Source organism: Ochotona princeps, chromosome 29 (genome assembly GCF_030435755.1).
Source record: "Ochotona princeps isolate mOchPri1 chromosome 29, mOchPri1.hap1, whole genome shotgun sequence".
Classification (NCBI taxonomy): domain Eukaryota; kingdom Metazoa; phylum Chordata; class Mammalia; order Lagomorpha; family Ochotonidae; genus Ochotona; species Ochotona princeps.
Window position 1 is genome coordinate 3,901,720 of NC_080860.1, and position 21,410 is coordinate 3,923,129.

The 21,410-nt window shown below is 54.0% G+C and overlaps 1 protein-coding gene across 3 annotated transcripts in view; it reads right to left on the minus strand.

The window, feature by feature from the left end:
* Window positions 1-18,579, minus strand: part of MLXIP (MLX interacting protein) — a 40,467-nt gene extending 21,888 nt beyond the window's left edge. For 2 of the 3 annotated variants that reach the window (XR_009244376.1, XM_058656614.1), the window contains exon 1: window positions 18,068-18,579. Coding sequence is in view for 2 of the 3 variants with exons in the window: in XM_058656614.1 (XP_058512597.1) it covers window positions 18,068-18,462 (395 nt within the window). In the remaining variant the exon portion in view is untranslated. The remainder of the gene's footprint in view (window positions 1-18,067) is intronic. The other variant, XM_004595326.2, reaches the window with a different exon arrangement.
* Window positions 18,580-21,410: the final 2,831 nt, after the last annotated feature.

Sequence of the window (21,410 nt, forward strand, 5' to 3'; positions counted from 1 at the left end):
ACATACACAGTCCTCACCAGAAGGGGTGTATGTACCCGGCTGATGCTGTCCAGACAGTTGAAACTGCTCTTTGCTGTGAGGCACAGCAAAGGCCGCTGGCTTGTGGCAGCCTGGCCCCTGTGGCCCTGGACACACAGAGGACACTGCTGGAAGTGATGCACAGAGATCCTGGGGTACCAGGGAGCCACTACCCATGAGATTGGACCTTGCGGGGAAAGGCAACCCATGCCTCTCCCCCTGGCTGCAGGACAGGGTCTCAGGCAGCACTGCCATCTCTGTTTCCTTAACACCACTTCCCTATCCCCAGAGAGCACAAGAGGCACGACGGTCCTTCAGAGGAAATTGGGGTGGGGGCTCCCAGCCACCCCATCCCTGTATCCCTAGGACTTGTCCTAGCCCCAGCAAAGTGGCCTCCATCCACAGCCCTGCAACGTCTCCCAGAACAAAACTTAGCAGTCTGGTGAAGGGTCGGCCAGCAGGTGCACTGAGCTCACCAATATCAGCCAGGCTCTGCCAGACACTGAACAGGCCTGCACTCTGATCACCATGTTGTTTTCAATGCTACGGAGTTACAGGAACAGATAGTAACACAAGAAGAAATTACTCCCATGCATGCTGAGAAGCCAGCTTCAGGGCACTGGCAGGAGTTACCAGAAAAGGCCAAATAAAATGGTTAAACTCTCAACTATTTATAAGGTACAGATAGTAGCAGGCTCTGATGCAAAAGTGCCTGGGACTCCATCTTACTTTCACCACCAGGCATCAAGGGCACCCTTATCACAGGAGGAAGTCAGGACCCTGGCAACAAGCACGGGAGCCCACTTGGATCCAGCAGGCTGTTTGCTGAGGGCTGGGGACAAAGCCAGTCCCTGGCCCTGTGCTCAGGCCCTAACAAGGTAAAAGGAAAGAGAGCAAGCAGGGAATGGAAAAAATGCAAACACAAGGGGGATGCCCCAGGCGCATCGCCAAGAACAGGCAGCAGCTACCCAGAACTGGAAAGGAAGAAGAGGGGCTTCCGGCCCAAAGCAAAGGGGTCCTACCCCCTCTCTTCCACTATAAGCACCATCAAAAAAGGGTGTGAAGGTGGCACCTCGGGCTGTCCAGGGCCTTAAGGATCAAAGTCCAGGCAGCTGCTTGCAGCAGTAGAGCTCCTGGCACCAGACCAGAAGAGGCTGCAGTCAGAGCGGCCACACGGCAGGGGGAGGGCAATGGCCTGCACCCGCGGTCCGGAATAGTGACAGGACACAGCCTGTCCCAAAGCACAACGGAAAGCAGGGAAAGAAGGGCAAGGAGAGCCTGGGCCCCCATGACAGCTCAAGTTAAATCCTCATCTAGCAAGCTCTGGGATCCTATGTGGGTACCAGTTCATGTCCCGGCTGCTCCACTTCCCATCCAGCTCTCCGCTTGGGGCCTGGGAAAGCAGTCGGGGACGGCCCAAAGCCTTGGGACCCCGCACCCACATAGGAGACCTGCAAGAAGCTTCTGGCTTTAGATGGCTCAGCTCTGGCCGTTGCAGCCATTTGGGGAGCGAATCACAGAACGAGGAGCTTGGGAGCAAGGCCTCTGCTGCACCTGGTGATGGTCTGACTCAGTCAAGGGGAAGAATCTGTTCCATCAAAGCCATGAGTGTCAAGCCAAGTGAGAGCCATGACACACGCCCGTCATCAGTAGGCAAGGATCTCTGCACAGCACTACAAACTAAATGCAAAGACGAGTCCCTCCTTACAATGGAAGGTTCTGGCTCTCCACACTTGCGCCACATGACTGCACCAGGCTCAAATAAAGTAAATCTTTTTTAAAAAGTGGGGGCCCAGCGCAATAGCCTCATGGCTGAAGTCCTCACCTTGCACGCACCAAGATCCCACATGGCACTGGTTCTAATCCCAACAGACCCATTTTCCATCCAGCTTCCTGCTTGTGGCCTAGGAAAGCAGTGGAGGATGACTCAAAGCCTTGGGACCCTACACCCAGCTGGGAGACCTAGAAGAGGCTCCGGGCTCCTGGCTTTGGATCAGCTCAACCCCAGCTGTTGCAGCCACTTGGGGAGTGAATCAGCAGATGGAAGATCTTCCTCTCTGTCTCTCCTCCTCTCTGTATCTGCCTTTCCAACAAAAATAAATAAACCTTAAAAAAAAGTGGGGAAAAGTGAATGTCCAGCTGACAGTGAACACAGGGCTCACAGCTCATCTGTGGCACAGATGTCTTCATTTGCCACGTTCTATAAACAGAAACACAAGACAAGGTTCTTAGGAGCTTGGCATCGTTCCCCCACCTGACCTGCAGGTCACTCCCAGCATGCATGCGAGTTAATCAACACTCGGTGTCATATCTGGGCAATAATGGCTTTCAATTATTTCATAAAAGCAGCTGACAGGCACAGCCCACCACACAATGACTGGGCTTCATCTCGTTACCCAGAAATAAGCAAAAGTAATCCAAGAGAGATAATGAGGGCCTGTGCACTTGACCCAGAAGAGTCCACAAACTCTGGCTAAGTTAATTACTCTTATTTTACACTCAATTTAGCAAGTCCTGCAAGACAGTGGGAAAACAGACACCAGACCCAAAGGGGGCAGCGGGAGCCCCCACAGAGCAAGGGGGGACAGCTTCCCCAAAGCCACCTCCATGACATGAAATGAAATCCAGAAACAGGCTTCAAAAGGAGCAGAGGTGACCTGCAATGTGCCCCAGAATTCAGTGAGTCACCATGCACTTTAGAGAAATGCCTGCCTCCCTCTTGGAGCACTCCGTGTCATAACAGGGGTGACTGAGGAAGCAGAGCTGGAAAACCGGCTTACAGCAAAGAGCACTGCCCTCCTGCACCAGGCAGCTCAGCTTCAGTGCTGCCAGACTCCAAGGACTGACCCACAGAGGGCACTTCAGACCATGCTCACCCTCCCATGCCCTCGAGTCCTGGGCTCCCGGCCTGTCCATGCATCCGCACCAGCCCTCCTGGGAAGCCCATTCCATACCTCTGACCACGTGACCCTGGGAGACCTGTCACCAAGGAGTATCTCCTGAGAGAGAGAGAGAGAGAGAGAGATCTATTGGCCAGTTTACTCCCCAAAAAGCTGCAACCATTGGAGTTGGACCAGGCCAAGTCCAAGAGCTTGGAACTCCATCCAGTCCTTCCACATGGGTGGCAGGGACCAGTTGTGGCCATCTGGGAAAGATCTCTAACTCTGTCTCTCGAATAATTTTTCAAAAAATATTTATTTTACTTGGAAGTCAGCGTCATAGAGAGAGGGAGGGAGACAGAGAGAGACAGGGAGAGAGAAAAGGAGATTTTTCCAACTGTTTGTTCACTCCCCAAATGCCCACACTGGCCAGAGCTGAGCCAGCCCAAAGCCAGGAGCCAGAAGCTTCCTCTGGGTCTACCACATGGGTACAGGCGCCCAAGGCCTTGACCCACACTCCACTTTCTTCCCAGGCCACCAGCAGGAAGCTGGATTGGAAGTGGAGTAGCCGGCACTGGTGCCCGTATAGAATGCTGGCACCACAGCTGAAGGACTAGCCTGATATACTACTGCACAGGCCCCTCAAGTAAATACTTGAAAACTTATTTTAAAAAAAATATGACACTTTCAGGATTAAGAAAGTAAAAATTTCATTTAAAAACTTTTCCATACTATGCACTTTCTCTTTGTAAATGTGTCACATGCCAACTTGTGACTACATTGCATCTGGCAGCTATTATTAATTCAAACCCAGAGAAGCAAAGTCCCTGACAATGGGTCTCAATAGTCTGCAAATGTCTTCCTACACAAGTGACCCCCACGCTCCAGGAGTTCCAACCATCTCAGCCACACAGGCAGGACCATCCGACCACAGCCACACAACACTGACCTGGGGTGCAGAGGTGAGGCAACCTGCAAAGCCAAACGCTGCAGCTCTGCTTCCTCTTCTCACAGAGCTTAGCCAGAGGAGCTAGTCACGCTTGCTGATTAAATTTGTAGCTCAACGTATCACTGTCATGGTAGGGACAGACACCAGGTCAAAAAGGTGGGCAGGGGTCAGCTGGAGTCTGGCCAGGGTCGGTGTGCCCCGCACAGAGCAGCCCTGCGCCAAGTGAGGCCCAGGCCAGCAGGCAGCACGACTCCTGGAAATGCAGTGCTCTTGGGGGGCTCCCACAGGCTCAGGACGACATCCTGGGCCCAGCACGGCCGCAGGGTGCCGTGAATCCTTTGTGTGAGAACGTCCAATAGATCACTGCAAGCTGTGGCTGCAGCTGCCGCTGAGCAGGGGCAGGCCAAGGGGTGTCCCCTCTGCCCCCTAGAGCTGGCCAACCTCACCCCGTCTCCCCAAGGCAGCGGCTGAGGAAGAGCGCTGGAGCGGCTCAAACTGAGCCAACTGGCACTTTATTCAGACAACGGTGGCTTTGTCAGGAGACTGCTACAGATCAAGAGCCGGCCAGGCCCAGCTCTCCCCTCCACTTCAACCCTCCAGGTCCCACATCCAGAAACCACATTAAAAAGGAGGGAAAAATTACAGACATGAACCGTCATCAGCAAACCCACGTGACGCAAGCACCAGACAGAGCCGCCAGGCTGAGCCACTGGGGTGCAGCTATGAGGTGTCCTCCCCACAACCCTGGACTCAGTTAAGCCTCATGGACTGATAACAAAAGCCAAAACACCTACTGTGTCCACTGTGCTGTGTGCCTGCTACAAGCACCAGGTGGAGCAGCACCCAGGACCAAGTCCTGACCCCCAGGAGAGCTAAATGCTGCTGCCCCAGGCCTTCCAGGACAGAAAAGACAGCTCTGCAAGGCCCAGGGCTCCTCACGGCTCCCTGCCCCACTCCCTGCATCCTGGCTTTACCAACAATCAGAGGCAATTATCTCCCACACTACACAAACACACCCAGCGCTCCAAGGAGTCAGCAGTGAGTACAAAACAAAGATAAGCACACAAACTTATCAGACCAAAAGCAGCTGGCTGTGCACAGGACAAGCCAGCTTCCCAAACCAACAGCCGGGCAGGCTGCTTTGAGAGGGTTGTCAGGAGGCTGTGCCCCGCACCAACGAGCCTCACCTGCCGGCTGGCTGATGCTGCAGAGGCAAGGCCAAGACAAGCCAGGGCTCAGCTGCTAACTGGGTTCCTGGCTGTTGTCAGGGCAAGCTTCCTATGCGAGACAAGCCTCTTGCCAGGTTTCTCACCACAGATTGCCCAACTGAAGGAAAACAGACCAGTGCAACAGACGGTGCCCCAGCCTGAGAGAGCCCCGGACCTGGGAGCCAGCCGCCCCAGGCCCTCGTAGAGAATCTGGGTGAGAAGACAGCAGGTGGGGCCAGTGCTGGGGCATAGCACCCTAATCCACTCCCTGCAACAGCAGCCCATATGGGCACTGGTTCGTATCCAATAGCTCCACTTCTGTTCCAGTTCCCTGCTTATGGCCTGGGAAAACAGTAGAGGACAGCCTAAATCCTTCGGACCCTGTATCCCCATAGGAGATTTGGAAGAGCTCCTGGCTTCTGGCTTCAGACTGGTGGCCATGGCAGCCATGTGGGGAGTGAATCAGCGGATAGAAGACATCCCTCTGGCTCCCTGCTCTCTGGGCCCCTTCTGCTCATGGGGCATGCCTCACCAATTTTATTTATTTATTTATTTATTTTTAAGATTTTATTATTATTGGAAAGCCGGATATACAGAGAGGAGGAGAGACAGAGAGGAAGATCTTCCATCCGATGTTTCACTCCCCAAGTGAGCCGCAACGGGCCGGTACGCGCCAATCCGATGCAGGGACCAGGAACCTCCTCCAAGTCTCCCATGTGGATGCAGGGTCCCAAAGCTTTGGGCCGTCCTCGACTGCTTTCCCAGGTCACAAGCAGGGAGCTGGATGGGAAGTGGAGCTGCCGGGATTAGAACCGGCGCCCATATGGGATCCCGGGGCTTTCAAGGCGAGGACTTTAGCCGCTAGGCCACGCCGCCGGGCCCTCACCAATTTTATTTTAAAGACACGTTTATTTGAAAGGCAAAGTTATAGAGAGGGATAGACAAACAGTTCTTCCATCCACTGGTTCACTTCCCAAAAGGCCCCAACAGGCAAGGCTAGACCAGGTCAAAGACAGAAGCCTAGAATTCCATCTGGGTTTCCCACATAGGTGGCAGGAACCCAAGTACTTGGGCCATCTTCTGCTGTTTTCTCAAATTCATTAACAGGGAGCTGGATTATAAGTAGAGCATCTGGGACTCCAACCAGTGCTCCAATATGGGATATGGGTGTTGCAACTAGCAGCTTAACGCACTACACCAATATACCCATCCATCAGACCAATTCCTAAAATGCAACCAAATGTCTCCTGTCACCAGCCCTGCTGCCAGTGCAAGGGGAGGGACGGCAGGAACCCAGAAGCTTCATGAGGCAGCAAGCTGACCAGCCTGGCTGCCAAGTCAGAGACCAGCCTCTCTGGTCTAGGCGTGACAAAAACGGTTTCAGCTCCAGACAACTGAGAGTCAGCCCTTTGTTCCACAGACCCAGTGAGCCCCACCTGGTAACTCGCAGAAAGACACGACCACCACGGGCACCACCACGGGCACGCTCTGTCACCTGCAGCTGCACTTTCACACAGCTCAATCCTCCCACAACAAGGAAGAGCCAAGGCGCGGCAGGCCTCTGGCCAAGCTGTCAAGCTACCCCGCCTCCCGCAGCACGACACCTGGGTTCGATTCCTGTCTCCAGGACAGCAGGTGCATGGCCTAAGAACCTGCGCCCTTCCCACCCATTCTGGAGATCCTGGCTCCAGGCTCCAGTCCTGAACCCCTGCATCAGGGAGAGAACTGGTGGGTAGGAGCCCTCTGCACGTCTGTCACAGAAGTAAAGCTAATGGATGTTTTCACCATGACAGTCTCTGCCATCCCCAGGGTATTGGTTGGCAGCGCACAGTCGGCCATCCTGCAGGCATGCTGCTGTCCAGCCACGGGATCTCCGACCCCTCTGCAGGATGCTGACATCCAGGGCACCAAACAAAGGACACGTGTGAACTGTGAGTCTGCTAACCTGCCTCCAAACAGCCCTTCTGCTGACCGGGTGAAGGTGGCATGCTTAATGCACACAGCGCTGCCTTTCCCCCAGAGTTGTGAAAGCTGCTGGGGTGGGGGACCTGAGAGCAGGCAGGGCACAGCAACTGCAGAGAGGAGTGGCCCTGGGCCGGCAGCAGCAACACCAGGCCCCGCCGCTCAGAACACTGCAAACAGCTGGGGCAGAGCTCTGAAAGATGGTCTCAATCCACTAAACGGAAAAAACACACTCACCATGCCAAGACAATTTAAAAACAACAGCTGGAAGGAAGAAGACGAGGGAACTGACAGGTCTGAGTGTTGGGATTTTTCTTTTTTCCTCCATTTTTATTCATATTACCTAGTTTTAGTATAACGTAAAAATGCAGCTTAACAGGAGGGCACCTTTAATGTTAAAATGTGGAAGGAAAAGTGGACAGAGAGAAATGATGAATAAATCCAGGAGGAGGCCTGGGAACGCAGACCACCTCGAGTAAGGAAGACCCTAAGCCAAGAGACATCCTAACACATCACAGAGCGTGTCCTGGCTGAGCCGGCACTGCATCTCGGGGAAATACAAATTCTATTTTAATCCAGACTAGAGGCAGAATTTACAGCATTTAAGAACAAAAAAAAAGTATTTGCCAACATCTTTACAAATCAGAAGAGAGTAACAGAGGGAGAAATCCAAGGGACTCTGGGTAAGGGAGCTGCAGACTGCGTCTGTGCACGTGGCCCCGTGTGGTCGGGACAGAGCCAGCACAATGCCCTGGCCCACAACAGAGTGCTCAGCTTGCAATCCAGCTTCCCGTTAGTGTGCCTGGGAAGGCAGTGGGGGACAGCCCAAGCACCTGGGCCCCTGCCGCCCAATTGGGAGAGCAAAATGGAGCCCCTGGCTCCTGGCCAGGGTTTAACAAACAGCATCCCACATTAGAGCGCCTGGGTTCCAGTTCCAGCTTCCTGCTAATGCGCACCCGGGGGAGGGGGCAGGAGTGGCTCACCCACAGGAGTAGCTGCCACCCACAGGAGGCTAGGATACAATTCCTGGGTGCATGGCTTGTTGCAGGCATCTGGGGGGCAGGCTGGGGATGGGAGATATTTCTGTCTCTGTGCCTCACACATAAAAACAAAACAGGGCCCAGTGTGACAGCCCAGTATGATGGCCCAGTGGCTAAACCCTCGCCTTGCAACTACCAGAGTGCTGGTTCACATTCTAGCTATTCCACTTCCCTTCAAAGTTCTGCTTGTGGCCTGGGACAGCAGTCGAGGATGGCCCAAAGCCTAGGGACACTGAATCTGCATGAGAGACTCAGAAGAAGCTCCAGGCTCCTAGTTTCAGATCAGCTCAGCTGCTGCGACCACTTGGAGAGTGAACTAGTGGACGGAAGATCTCCTCTCTGTAGATCTGCCTTTCCAAAAACAAAACAAAATAAAAATAATTCTCTAAGACAAAACTAAACAACAATAACAAAACCCCTCCATCTCTATGTTAACACTATGAAAACTGCCCCACCTCCTGTTAACTCGAGGAACACCTCCTAGGAGCAAACAGGTTGTCAGGGCGTCAGGGAGACTTGGATTTGGTGCGCGGGACTACAGTCCTGGGACTTTAAACGGAGCAGCGAGGAGCCCTGAAGACTGTGCCTCTTCAAACAGGCTATCACCTTCATCTCTCCCACAACAGGCTCAGCCCAGATTAACACACAGTTTCTAAACTCAGTTCTAAAGTTACAAATGGAACCAAATGTAAAAGTTCTCACAAAAATCCCAATTTTTTCACTTTTTCAAATATGCCAGATCCTCTGACACTGGGCTCACATTCCCATGCAGTAAGAATCACCTGGAGGGCCTGGCGGCGTGGCCTAGTGCCTAAAGCCCTCACCTTGAACGCGCTGAGATTCCATATGGGCGCCGGTTCTAATCCCAGCAGCTCCACTTCCCATCCAGCTCCCTGCTTGTGGCCTGGGAAAGCAGCCGAAGACAGCCCAGAGCCTTGGGACCCTGCACCTGTGTGGGAGACTTGGAAGAGGCTCCGAGCTTCTGGCTTCAGATTGGTGTAGCTCTGGCGATTGTGGCCGCTTGGGAAGTGAATCATCGGACAGAAGCTCTTCCTCTCTGTGTCTTCTCCTCTCTGTATATCTACCTTTTCAATAAAAATAAATAAATCTTAAAAAAAAAAAAAGAATCACCTGGAGCTGAGCGGCAGCTGTCCCTCAGTGGCCACCTGGGCTCACAGTCTCCAGAACTTGCCAACACTGAGACCAAGTCAGCCACAGTCTATGTTTACAGTTTTTACAGCGAGGACGAAACGTTTCTCAGGGACCACGAATGTATCAGAAGGAGAAAAACAAACAATTCACAGGAGCTCCTCCCAGCCTTCCAGACAGCGCCCCAGCCCTTGTGAGCACCACAGTCTGAGCCCCAGTAAACAATGCTGAGACAGACAACGGCTCGCACGGACCATTGGAGCAGGCCAGAGAAAGGCGCTCCCAAGTCAACTGATGGAGGAAGTTTCAGGCCAGTTTCCCAAAGGATCCTTCATTTCCTGGATACTGGCAAAGCCAGGGTCCTTGGAGTCATGTGGTCCATGCTTTCTAAGTCAGACACCCCAAAGAGAACTTGAAAATCTGAACCATTCAAAAAATATAAGACAGGGTCTGGCACGATGGGTCAATGGCGAAATCCTCACCTTGCAAGTGCCCATGTGGGCACCAGTACAAGTCAAGGCTACTCCATTTCCCATCCAACTTCTTCCTTATGGCCTGGGAAAGCAGTGAGGACAGCCCAAAGCCTTGGGAGGCCTGGAAGAAGCTCCTGGCTCCTGGCTTTGGATCAGCTCAGCTCTGGCTGTTGCAGCCATTTGGGGAGTGAACCAGCGGATGGAAGATCTTTGTCTCTCCTTCTCTCTGTAAATCTGACTTTCCAATAAAAATAAATCTATCTTTAAAAAAACACAGGACAAAGTTAGAGAGACAAAATTTACACACAGTAAACTCAGTTTTGACAGTGTATGTGTCTTATTTTCAGAATCGTGCAACCACTGCTACTCTAATTGTAGAACACTTTCATCGCCACCTCCACAAGCTCCAACCCACAGACGGTACAGACCACGCCCTCCCCGGCACCTGACACCCACAGCCCCCCAGCGATCACCTTACATGGGCCTTTCCTACAAATGGGTCACAGGCCGTGGCCTTTCTGCGTGGCTTCATTCATTTCACTTAACATTTCCACAGCTCATCTCTGTTGTAGCCTATCCTAGTTCTTTGTCCCAAAAGTTTTCACTATTATTAATTTAAAGATGTATTTATTTGAAAAGCAGAGTGACAGAGAGCGGGAGAGACAGAGAGGAAGTTCTTCCATCTTCTGGTTCACTCCCCAAGCAGTTGCAGCAGCTGGCACTGGAACAGGCTGAACTAGAAGCCAGGCGCTCAATCCAGATCTCCTGGTGACAGGGTCCAAGGGCTCGAATCCTTCTCCTCTGCTTTCCCAGGTACATCGGGAGGGAAGTGGACTGGGAACAGAGCAGCTGGAACTGGACCCACTACTCTCATATGGGATACCAGTGTTCCAAAAGTACTTATCTGCCTATGATAAAGCCTCAATAGACATTCTTTAAATATATATATATTTTCATTTTTTGTTTTTATTATGAAAATTGAATGAATTGTACCCAACACATAGATTCCACAACTAACATTTTGATTTGTTTTGCCTTATCACAATTTCATCTCTCCATCAATCTAATTTTTTTAAGACTTCTTTTACTTATTGAAAGGCAGCGTAAGAGATGCAAAGAGAGAGATCTTCCCTGTGCTAGACAGGTGCAACAACCAGGTCTGGCCAGCCATGAGCCAGGAGCTTCTTCCAGGTCTCCCACGCAGGTGCAGGGGCCAATGACTTCGCAAATCTCCCACTAGCTTACTCAGGTCATTGGCGGGGAGCTGGACTGAAAGTGGAGCAGCCTGGACTAGAATCAGCTCCCAGGGAGGACACAAGTGGTAGCTTAACTGCTGTTGCCTCAGTTCTGGCCCCAATATAGTTTGTTTTTAAACCTTTTTTTTTTTTTTTTTTTTTTTTTTACTTGAAAGGCAGCTTTACAGAGAGAAGGATGACAGAAAGATCTTCCATTTGCTGGTTCTCTGCTAAAATAGCTGTAACTCCCACAGCTGGGTCAGTCTGAACCCAGGAGCCTCTTCCACATCTCCTACGTGGGTGCAGCATGCCAAGGCTTTGAGCCATCCTCTACTGCCTTCCCAGGCCACAAGCAGGAAGCTGGATCAAGTGGAACAGCTGGGCCACGAACCAGCATCAATATGGGCTGCCAGCACTAGCAGGCAGAGGACTACCCTGCTGAGCCACAGCACCAGCTCCAGCAGTGATTTCCAAGGAACCTGGAACCCTTTTGGTGATGGGAGGGTGGGTAGGGGAAGAGTGGACCTGGCATCAAAACTTCTTCAGAATAAGATTAGAAGAGTCTGGCCTTTGCCACTCTGGTTCTCTCAAACGCTCACAATGAAGACTTCCAGACGTGTGATGTCACAAGTACCCAAGCAGATGGGGACGCCCGGCCAGACACTGCCGAGATCTGCAAGGGGAAAGCCAAGTCACTCTCCTTTGTGTTTGGAAAAGCGCTACTTCCCAAAAGCTTTCACACTTCCTCCAAGCACCTCCATTTTCATTCCTAATACAGTAAACCTCAACAGAGAGAACTCAGGCAACCAAGGGCCCCTGTGGTTCTCAGCAGTGAGGTCAGCGAAGGGTCCTAGGACGCAGAGGCCAAAGCAGACGCGGGCAGCAGACAGCTGGTCCCTAGGCCCTCAGCCTGAGTGCTGGGGCAGCTTGGTGTCCACCCGCGGCGCTCTGCTTTTGCAGAATTACATACAAGGAAATGCAGAGGTCTCGAGCATCCTGCTCGGGAAGTCCTGCCCATTGCACCGGAATCCCTCCTCCAGACCCACAGCACCAGCAGCACACAAGGGCCTTTCCCAGTCAATCCCTCCTGAACTCCTCCACAGGAAACTGATCTCGCTTGTTTACCTACAATGATTAGAAGACTCTATCTCACTATGGATCAGCTAAGCTGATTCTAGAGCTACATACAAACTACAAACAATTCAGTATACATACTTCTGCGAAAATATTATTTCAGATATTCAATACAATAATTCCAAGATTCACGGTCAACTTGTTTCTTCCATTACAGTAATTTTCTTATTTTAACTTTTAAAAATTGTTTATTTTCATATGGGCATTAATATCTTACATACAGGATTCATTCCCCAAATGCCAGCCACAGCCAGGGCTGGGCCAGCAGCAGCAGAGCCCAGAACTACATCTAAGCTCCCACACAAGTAGTAGGAGCTCAAACAACTGTAAAAAAAAAAAAATTATATTTATTGGAAAGGCAGATTTACAAAAAGAAGATCTTCCATCTGCTGGTTTACTCCCCAAGCAGCCACAACAGCCTGAGCTGAGGCAATCTGAAGCCAGGAGCCAGGAGCTTCTTTCAGGTCTCCTACAGGGTCCCCAGGCTTTGGGCCGTCCGACTGTTTCACCAGCCCACAAGCGGGAGCTGGAAGGGAAGTGAGCAGCCAGGACACAAACCAGTGTCCATATGGGATTGCAGCGCATGCAAGGTGAGGACTTTAGCCGTCAGGCTACTGTGCTGGACCCAGAACATTTTTTTTTAAAGATGTATTTATGTATTTATTTGAAAATCAGCCAGGGCTGGTCCAGGCAGAAGCAGGTCTCCCATGTGGGGGGCAGGGCCCAAGTACTTGGGCTGTCTCCCACTGCTTTCCCAGTTAAGCAGCCAGGACGGGAACTGGGGCTCCTACTGGAGTCTGGCATCACAGGCAGTGTCTTTATGTGCTATGCCACAACACAAGCCCCAAGCCCAAACACTGGAGATGCCTCCAAGGATGACGGCAGGAAGCTGGCCTGGGGGCAGAGCAGCACTCTGCCATGGGCTCTAGGACCCCCTGGGGTGAACACACCACCCTGCACCACCCCACTGCCTCCTCACTTTAACTTTTTAGTACTAAATGAAGGTAATTTGTTCCTAAGGGACCTCAGAATTAAATTCCAGCAGCTGGAAAGCCAATGCCCAAATCGCAGAGAACCCAGGAGTCCCCTCAAAACATGCCTGTGAATGACGGATGAGCAAAAAGGGGGATGGCACACAGGGAACACAGCTCAGCAACCAGAGGAATGACACGCCTGACCTGCACTTTGGTATCAATAGGAGGTCAAAGGAAGAACTTGGAGGATTCCGTGTGTACACAGCGTCCAGGAGAGACCAAAGTGCAAGACGGCGGCTCAGTGGCTCCGTGCGGCTGAGGTGGCGGCCGGGGTGAAAGCTGAGCGCGCAGGTCCCGCCAAGGTGACCAGGTCCTAAAAATGGACCGCGACAGTCCCTGAAAAGGTGTGAAACTGTACATTCAAGGGGGTGCACTTCACAGTATGTAAATGACATCCCTGTGTATGGGGACTGCACGTGAGAGCGCCCCACTACTGAGCCCGTGCCTTGTTGCTCTGTGTGGGAAGAGGCAGAAGGCAGGGACGTGGGATCAGACGGGGTTCCTGCTCCTACCTTCCCCCAGACCCAGCCTCGGCTGCTGTGGCATCTGGGGAGGGAACGAGCGGACGGGAGCCGTCCTTCCCTCACCCTCTCCATTTACGTCACTCGGCCTTTCTTTTCGCTCTCTCTTTTTTTTTTAAAGATTTATTTATTTTTGGGCCCGGTGGCGTGGCCTAGCGGCTAAAGTCCTTGTCTTGAACACCCCGGGATCCCATATGGGCGCCGGTTCTAATCCCGGCAACTCCACTTCCCATCCAGCTCCCTGCTTGTGGCCTGGGAAAGCAATCGAGGACAGCCCAAAGCATTGGGACCCTGCATCCACATGGGAGACCCAGAAGAGGTTCCTGGTTCCTGGCTTCGGATCAGCACAGCACCGGCCGTTGTGGCTCACTTGGGGAGTGAATCATCGGACGGAAGATCTTCCTCTTTGTCTCTCCTCCTCTCTGTACATCTGACTTTGCGATAAAAATAAATCTTTTTTTTTTTTAAAGATTTATTTATTTTTATCGCAAAGTCAGATGTACAGAGAGAAGCTGCTAGGCTACTGCACCGGACCTATCACTCTGCCTTTCAAATAAATAAATGAATACATCTTTTTTAAAAAATAAAAGAGAGGCCCAGGTAGTAGCCGTGTGGTTAAGCCCTTTACCTTGCACGCATCAAGATCCCTATGGGCGCCGGTTCTAATCCCAGCTGCTCCACTTCCCATCCAGCTCCCTGCTTGTGGCCTGGGAAAGCAGCCGAAGACAGCCCAGAGCCTTGGGACCCTGCACCTGTGTGGGAGACTTGGAAGAGGCTCCGAGCTTCTGGCTTCAGATTGGCGTAGCTCTGGCGATTGTGGCCGCTTGGGGAGTGAATCATCAGACAGAAGCTCTTCCTCTCTGTCTCTCCTCTCTGTATATCTGTCTTTGCAATAAATAAATCTTTAATAATAATAACAATAATAATAAAAGTGCTCCATAAAAGAAAGAAAGAAAGAAAAAGGGCCTAGTGCAGTAGCCTCTCAGCTAAAGTCCTTGCCTTGAATGCGCCGGGGTCCCATATGGGTTTCAGTTCATGTCCCGGCAGCCCCACTTCCCATCCAGCTCCCTGCTTGTGGCCTGAGAAAGCAGTCGAGGACGGCCCAAGACCTTGGGATCCTGAGCCCACGTGGGAGAGCAAGAGGAGGCTTCAGACACCTAGCTTCAGATTGGCTCAGCTTCAACCGCTGTGACTGCTTGGGGAGTGAATCATCAGATAGAAGATCTTCCTCTGTCTCTCTTCCTCTCTGTACATCTGACTTTGGAATAAAAATTTAAAAATAAAATAAAATATACCCCAACTGAGTGCCTGGTTTCTGTCTGGGCACTTGGGGAGTGAAGCAGTGGGTGGCAGATGTCTTCCCACTTTTGAAATAAAATAAGGTTCCAAAGCAGACGGTGCTAAGAAGACAGAGACCACAGTTCCTGGTGGCACTGGGATCCCTAATTTTTTTGGCCCGCACCAGAAGTGGAGACATGCCTGGAACCCCGACAGCAGGGAGGCATCCAAGCAGACGCCGTGTCAACTGTCTTGCAAGGGCAGCGTCCTCAGTGCTGCCCAGACGGCAGGCCAGCCCTGACTCACGCTTCGTGCACCTGGCCCACACCCACTCCCAGTCAGGGAGCTCCTTTTCACCTGTGCCGCCCCACCTTTGGGCACACCCTTCCACAGCACACCATGAAAAAAGGCGCAGAAGAACACTTCCTTATCATTGGCACGAATACAGAAGAAGAAAGCTAGTGTGACCCCTGCTGTGCGTAGCTTCCAGGGGCAGCCAATGCCTGTGCCCAGAGCTCAAGATCCGAGTTGGAGGACATGCTTACAAACAGCCCTGCCCCCTGCCCCACGAAGCCCACGGAGTCCCCAACGGAAGACTAGGCTACAGGTCTATGTCCAGTGGCCACAGCCCAAGTCCGCCTTACGGCTCCTACTTAAACGGCTCCTCCAATACCCACTAAAGACCGCTCTCACCAAGAGGCAGTCACCTCGGGTGTTACCCGAACACGCGAGGAAGTGAAACGAGCACCACAAAGCAGCGCGGGAGAGGCAGGCCTTGTGCAGCTCATGTTCCCGGGCAGGGCCCTGGCTCCACCCTGCATGCCAGCTTCCTGTTCGCGCAGACCCACCATGACCCCACTGGGACAACTGGATCATGTCCCTGGCTGCCCAGGGGGGCTGCAGGCATCTGAGAAGTGAACCAACAGACAGGAGAGCTCTGTACCAATCTTTCTGCCTTTCAAATCAGTAAAATGAATTAACCATTTCCGAAGCTACACACTAGTGTTTGGAGTCTCTGTGAGGGTGCCCACATGTGACATTCCTTGAAATGTTGAAGGGGCAGGAAGCATGAACTGTGTCCCAGAAGACACAACTCTACTTTAGGGTCAAATCAAGAGAGCTTCCATTCAGCACTGGTCACGCTGGAAAGCTCAGATACTCAGCAGGGACTGCTAACACAGGCAGGCGTGCGGGCAGGTGCAACTTCAAAGTGCCACCACCACCCACCTGCCCAACCAGGGGATACCACACGCACGCTCAGGGAATCCCCATCCCCTCGGGCAGAGGCCGGCCACCTCACCACCCAAGCTTTACCAGGGGCCACATCAGCAAGGGCCATTTGACATCACAGGCAGAAAAGCCCCTCGACCCAGCCCCTAACCTGGCAAGCCCCGGACACTGCCACACAGCCCGGTCCTGAGTGCCCTATTCCACATCCCACCCCCAGTCAGTCCTGGGCAGAGACACATCCAAGTCCCCAACCACTTCTCAGACTGGAAAGAAAAGAACCCAAGTTCCTCTGCACTTAGTTTCTCCCCGTAGAGCTGCTGGACCTCATCTGGAAACAGCTGGCAGGCGCAGTCAACAGGAAACAAAACCAAAAGAGGCAGAGTGAACCAGGGAAGCCAGGGGACAGCCAGGAAGTTGAAATTAGAAAGAGAAGCTAGGCCAGAAGCAGAGAAGAGACCCAGCTGGGAGGAGAGAACTGGAAACCACAGTGAGGGCCCAACGCCACCCAGCGCCAAGGCGCCTCCTCCACGCAGCCCCCGCCCCCACTTCTCCCTGGCAGGGCTCAGCTCAGCAGCCCAGGCTCGCCAACTTCCTGCTGGGCCACAGCTCCTGCCTGGGCAGCTGGCTATGAGTTACCTTCTGTCAATCTGTCCCAAAGTCCCACACTGCTGTCCAAGCCAGCCTCACACCCAGGCAGACGGCATCTGCTCAAGAAACCAGCAAGCAGATCCTGCCTTCTGGGGGAGAGCTGGGGCGGCCCCAGACACGCACACCAGGAGTACAGCATGCGGATGGGCAGGGTTGCAAGCCCTGGAGAGCCAGGGAACCACCTGCACCAACCCAGACGGGGCATTCTGCAATTAAGAAGGTTAAGTGAGCAGGGGCCAGCTGCCAAAAACGTTTGAGAGAAATGAAAAATAAAACAATACTGCTTCTCTGGCCGGGAGGCAGGAGAGGGGCTTCCTTCTCCTCTAGCAGCGCCTAGCGAGGTGGGACCTTCCCAGGCCACCCTCACACTCTCTCTCTCTGTCCCTTCGCAAGTTTATATGAAAATTAAAGAGGATTAGGCTGTCTTAATCAAGTGCATTCCAGTCCTGCACCTCCAGCAGGGCCTGTGAAACGGTGGTCAGCGGGCGCCTTCTCCGGGCCTGCGGGCACGCAGGGTCACCGCCTCAGGACCACTGGTTTAAACAAATACAGCACATCTCCACAGGCCGGGTGCCAGCTGAAACTGGCAAGACCAGAGAGCCCGGGGCAGACTGACCGTACGGGAAGAAGCCATCAGGGAGTGGGGTTCCTTCCAGCTGGGGCCGTGCCCCCAGAGTCAGGCAACTCCTGTTTCCCCAGAACTCACCACCTCCGCAGCACAGGCCGCGGGACCGGCCTTCCTCTTTCCTGCACCCCTTCCCCGGCCAACAGAGGCCACCTAAGACGCCCCTGCAGGCGCCCAGGCCATGCTGTGGGGATCCCCACAGCAGCTACTCCAAAGCCCTGTGGCTGAGGGCCCAAGGCTCTGGAACCAAACACCCAACACACGCACACTCTGCGGGGGGAGTGACCGGCCAGGGCCAGCGCCACGCACCTCCGGCCTTAGAAGTCGAGACCTGCGGCCCAAATGCCACCCCTTCTTCTAGGGTTTCCGGTCTGGCCAGCAGGGCAGGCTGCGGCTCCAACAGCTGTGACTTTACAATCCTCCTGGGTGGGTGCGGGGGGACCCCAGGAGGACGCCTGGGACAGGGGCGGGGGGAGTGGGCAGGGGACAATAGCAGAGGTATCCGCCCGCTGGCCCCCGGGTGGGGTGGACCAGGACGGCGCACGTGAAGCCGGACGACCCGCACTGCCCACAAGGGACGAGGCGAGGACCCCGCTGGGCACCCTGCTCCCCACGGAGGCAGACCCAGAGGGGGCCGGGGCCGCGCACCGCCACAGCGGCGAGGGGCCCGCGGGGCAGCCCTACCTGTAGGCCAGGGTCATGCACTCGAAGAGCTTGGTGAGGGAGGCGTCGATGGACAGGTGACACGAGCTGGTCTTGCCGAAGCTGTAGGTCTGGCACGTCTGCTTGTTGACCGTGTCGAAGTCGTAGCCCTTCTTGGGCGGGTGCTCGCGGTGCGGCGACGACACCATGAAGTGGCCGCTGTGGATGATCTGCTGGCGGCCCGGCCCGGCCCGGGACGGCGGCGGCGCGGCGCTCGCGTGGGCCCGGGCCGGGGTGGCCGCTCCGGACGCGGGCGGAGGCGACGGCTCATCCGTGTCCGAGTCGTCGTCGTCCTCGGGCACCTGGGGCTTGAGCAGCACCGAGCGGCCCCGGCTGCGCGGCCGGCGCGGGGAGCACATGAACACGTCGGCGGCCATGAGGAGGGGCCTCGGCCGGGGGCATCCCCCGGGCCCGCGGGCGGTGTGTGCGGGGACGACGCGGGCAGGGCGCGGGCAGGGCGAGGCTCACGGAGGCCGCCGGCCCGGCCCGCTCACCGAAGCCCCGCCAGCGCGCGGCGGGAAGGCGGAGGCCGCGGGCCGCCCCGGCCGCCCCGGCGTGACGTCACCGGCGCGTCTCGGCCAATCGGCTGCCTGCGTCGGCCTCTTAAAGGCGCAGGGGAAGCTTTGCTGATCCAGCCAGACACACACACAAAAAGAGGAACCGTAGGCCCCGCCCCGGCCCCGCCCCCTCTCTGCCCCGGGCTGCCGTTGGGGGGCCGAGGGGGGCACCCAGGGCCACGGGGCCCAGGCCGCACCCCTAAGGGTCGTGTCCCCAAGAGGCCGCTCCACGTGGTGGGTGCGGGTGGGCTCGATCCCCGCCCAAGCCCGGCCTCTCGCTGCGGGGCCCCGGAACTAAGCCGGGAGCGCGCGTGCCAGGGGCTGCGTGCGGCTCGCCTCCCGCCGGGAGGGGGTCCCTCTTTCTTTTTTTTCAAATTATTTTTCGAGATTTTTGCATAGTTGATGAGGGTGCGGGGTGGGGGTCAAGGGCTAGAGGACAGTGGGTGAGACCATGGTTTCCCCACATTCTCTCCTTTCCTTCCTGTATCGGGGAAGCGGGGCTATAAGGGGAGAAGCCACACCCAGCCTCCCAACCATCTCAGGGTCCCCTATGCAAGGCACGGGGGTCCTGCCCAAGAGGTTTTGATAGTTCAACAGTTCTGAACTGCTGGCGATCTCACCACTCCAATAGCGACGAAATCTCTCCAGAATGCACTGGCTGACGTAGTCCACCTTAGAGTCTCCATTTGCCGAACACTTTGGCTGGGGTAGTTGATCAATTTGTTCTGTCCTCCGTCCTCTGTTATGGTACCAGGTGTCTTCTGGAGGCTCCAATGTACTGCCACATCCTCCCTGTGCACCCGGATATGCTGTCCACTGCTCCATCTAAGCCACTGAGGAGGCCCAGCTCTGACGCATGCACACAGTTGGACCATGGAACCTGCAATTCTCTCTATAGCGATTCAGTGGGGGGGAATCCCCACGGAAACTTCATCTGAGGCAATTCCAGACCTGACTCGTGTCTGTGCTTGCCAACACAGGGTCCAGCACAGTCTGTCGCCCAAATCAGCCTGTGAACACACTGGTGGTTGCGATTGGTGGGTCAGTTCTGTCGGGAGGGGTCTTTCTGCCATGGACGCTTCTCGCCCTGCTGGGAGGAGCCCTGCCCAGTGGCAGCTGGTTCCCAGGGCACCCTCCCCAGCTTGCTTTGTGGCAGAGTGTGAGCCTGGGGCCCACGGCCGACAAGCCAGCCCCTACACGACTCGGACTGGTGACACCCTGGGCCTGTGCTTTCTCTCCTGGGCAGAAAGTAGTGGTTGTTTGTGCGCAGAGCAAGCCCCCCCGGCAACATGTCATGGGCAGAAGGAGGAGCTCCCCCAGGCACTGGTTCTCTCCCCAGATGGCCGTGATGGCCAGCGCTGGGCCTGGCCTGAGCGAGGAGCTCCTTCTGGGTTTCCCGTGGGGGGCAGGGGCACAAGGACTTGGACCGTTGTGTACTGCTCTTCCTAGGCCATGAGCAGGGAGGTGGGTAAGCTAGAACCTGTGCCCATATGGTATGTTGGCAATTCAGGCTCTATGCCATGACACAATGTTTTAAAAAGTATGCTAGTCTGATGTGAATTGTAAGTATCCATACTTTCGTGCTGAAAAGTGTAGAAAAATGTGGTTGGAGTTATGCTTTGTTATACGTTTGGGAAGGTGGCATTTTAATTGCAATGACTGACTGTTGGGCAGTACTATGTTGAGCTTTTTTTTTTTTAAGATTTATTTATTTTTATTAGAAAGGCAGATTTATAGAGAGGAGTAGAGACAGATGGCCACAACGACCAGCACCCAGAAAGGGATGCTGGTGTTGAAGACAAAAGATTAGCTTGCCAAGCCACCACCCCGGCTCCTTCCCCACCTTTATACACAGTCCCTTGGCTTCCCCTCCCGCCCCGCCACCACTCTCACGTGCCCTGCAATAAACTAACGAATTCGTAAACTGCCTTTGCCTCACATGGTCTATCCTTTGATTTCACAGAAGGTACAAGGACTTGAATCCTGGAGCCTTTCTAATCCTTCCGAGTCGGGAGATTAGGCCACTCAGGGTGGGGAGGTTTTTAATTTCCTCTTTATGCTCACCTGTCTTTTCTAATTTCAAAATATACATGTCCTGCTTATGGGTGGGTGGGTATATAATTATTATCATTATTATTTAAACATTGGAACGCTTTGGTAACCACCATGTGGGATGCTGAATGCGTCCTCCCAGGTTCTGATTCAAGTTTGGGCTTTGTGAGCTTAAAATCCCACACAAGGGGGCACTGGGTTATAGCTCAAGTATGTGGGTGCCTGATGTCCATGCAAAAGATTCAGGTGGAATTCTGGGGTCCTGGCCTGGCCCAGTCCTGGCTGTGGTGGGCATTAGGGTAGTGAACCAGAAAATGGAAGATCTTTTCTTTGTCTTACTTCCAGATAAGTAAATAATTTTAAAAAACTGTTCATAAAGGGGCCCCAGCCCAGTGTCTAAAATAGCTAATCATCCCTTTGTGAGTGCCCCGGGATCCCATAGGGGCACCAGTTTGTATCCCACATGCTCCACTTCCCATCCAGCTCCCTGCTGTGGCCTGGGAAAGCAGTTGAGGACGGCCCAAAGCCTTGGGCCCCTGCACTCACATGGGAGACCTGGAAGAAGCTCCAGGCTCCTAGCTTCTTATTGGCTCAGCTCTGGCCATTGCGGCTGTTTGGGGAGTGAATCATCGGACGGAAGATCATCCTCTCTGTCTCTCCTCCTCTGTGTATATCTGGCTGTAATAAAATGAATAAATCTTAAAAAAAAAAAAAAA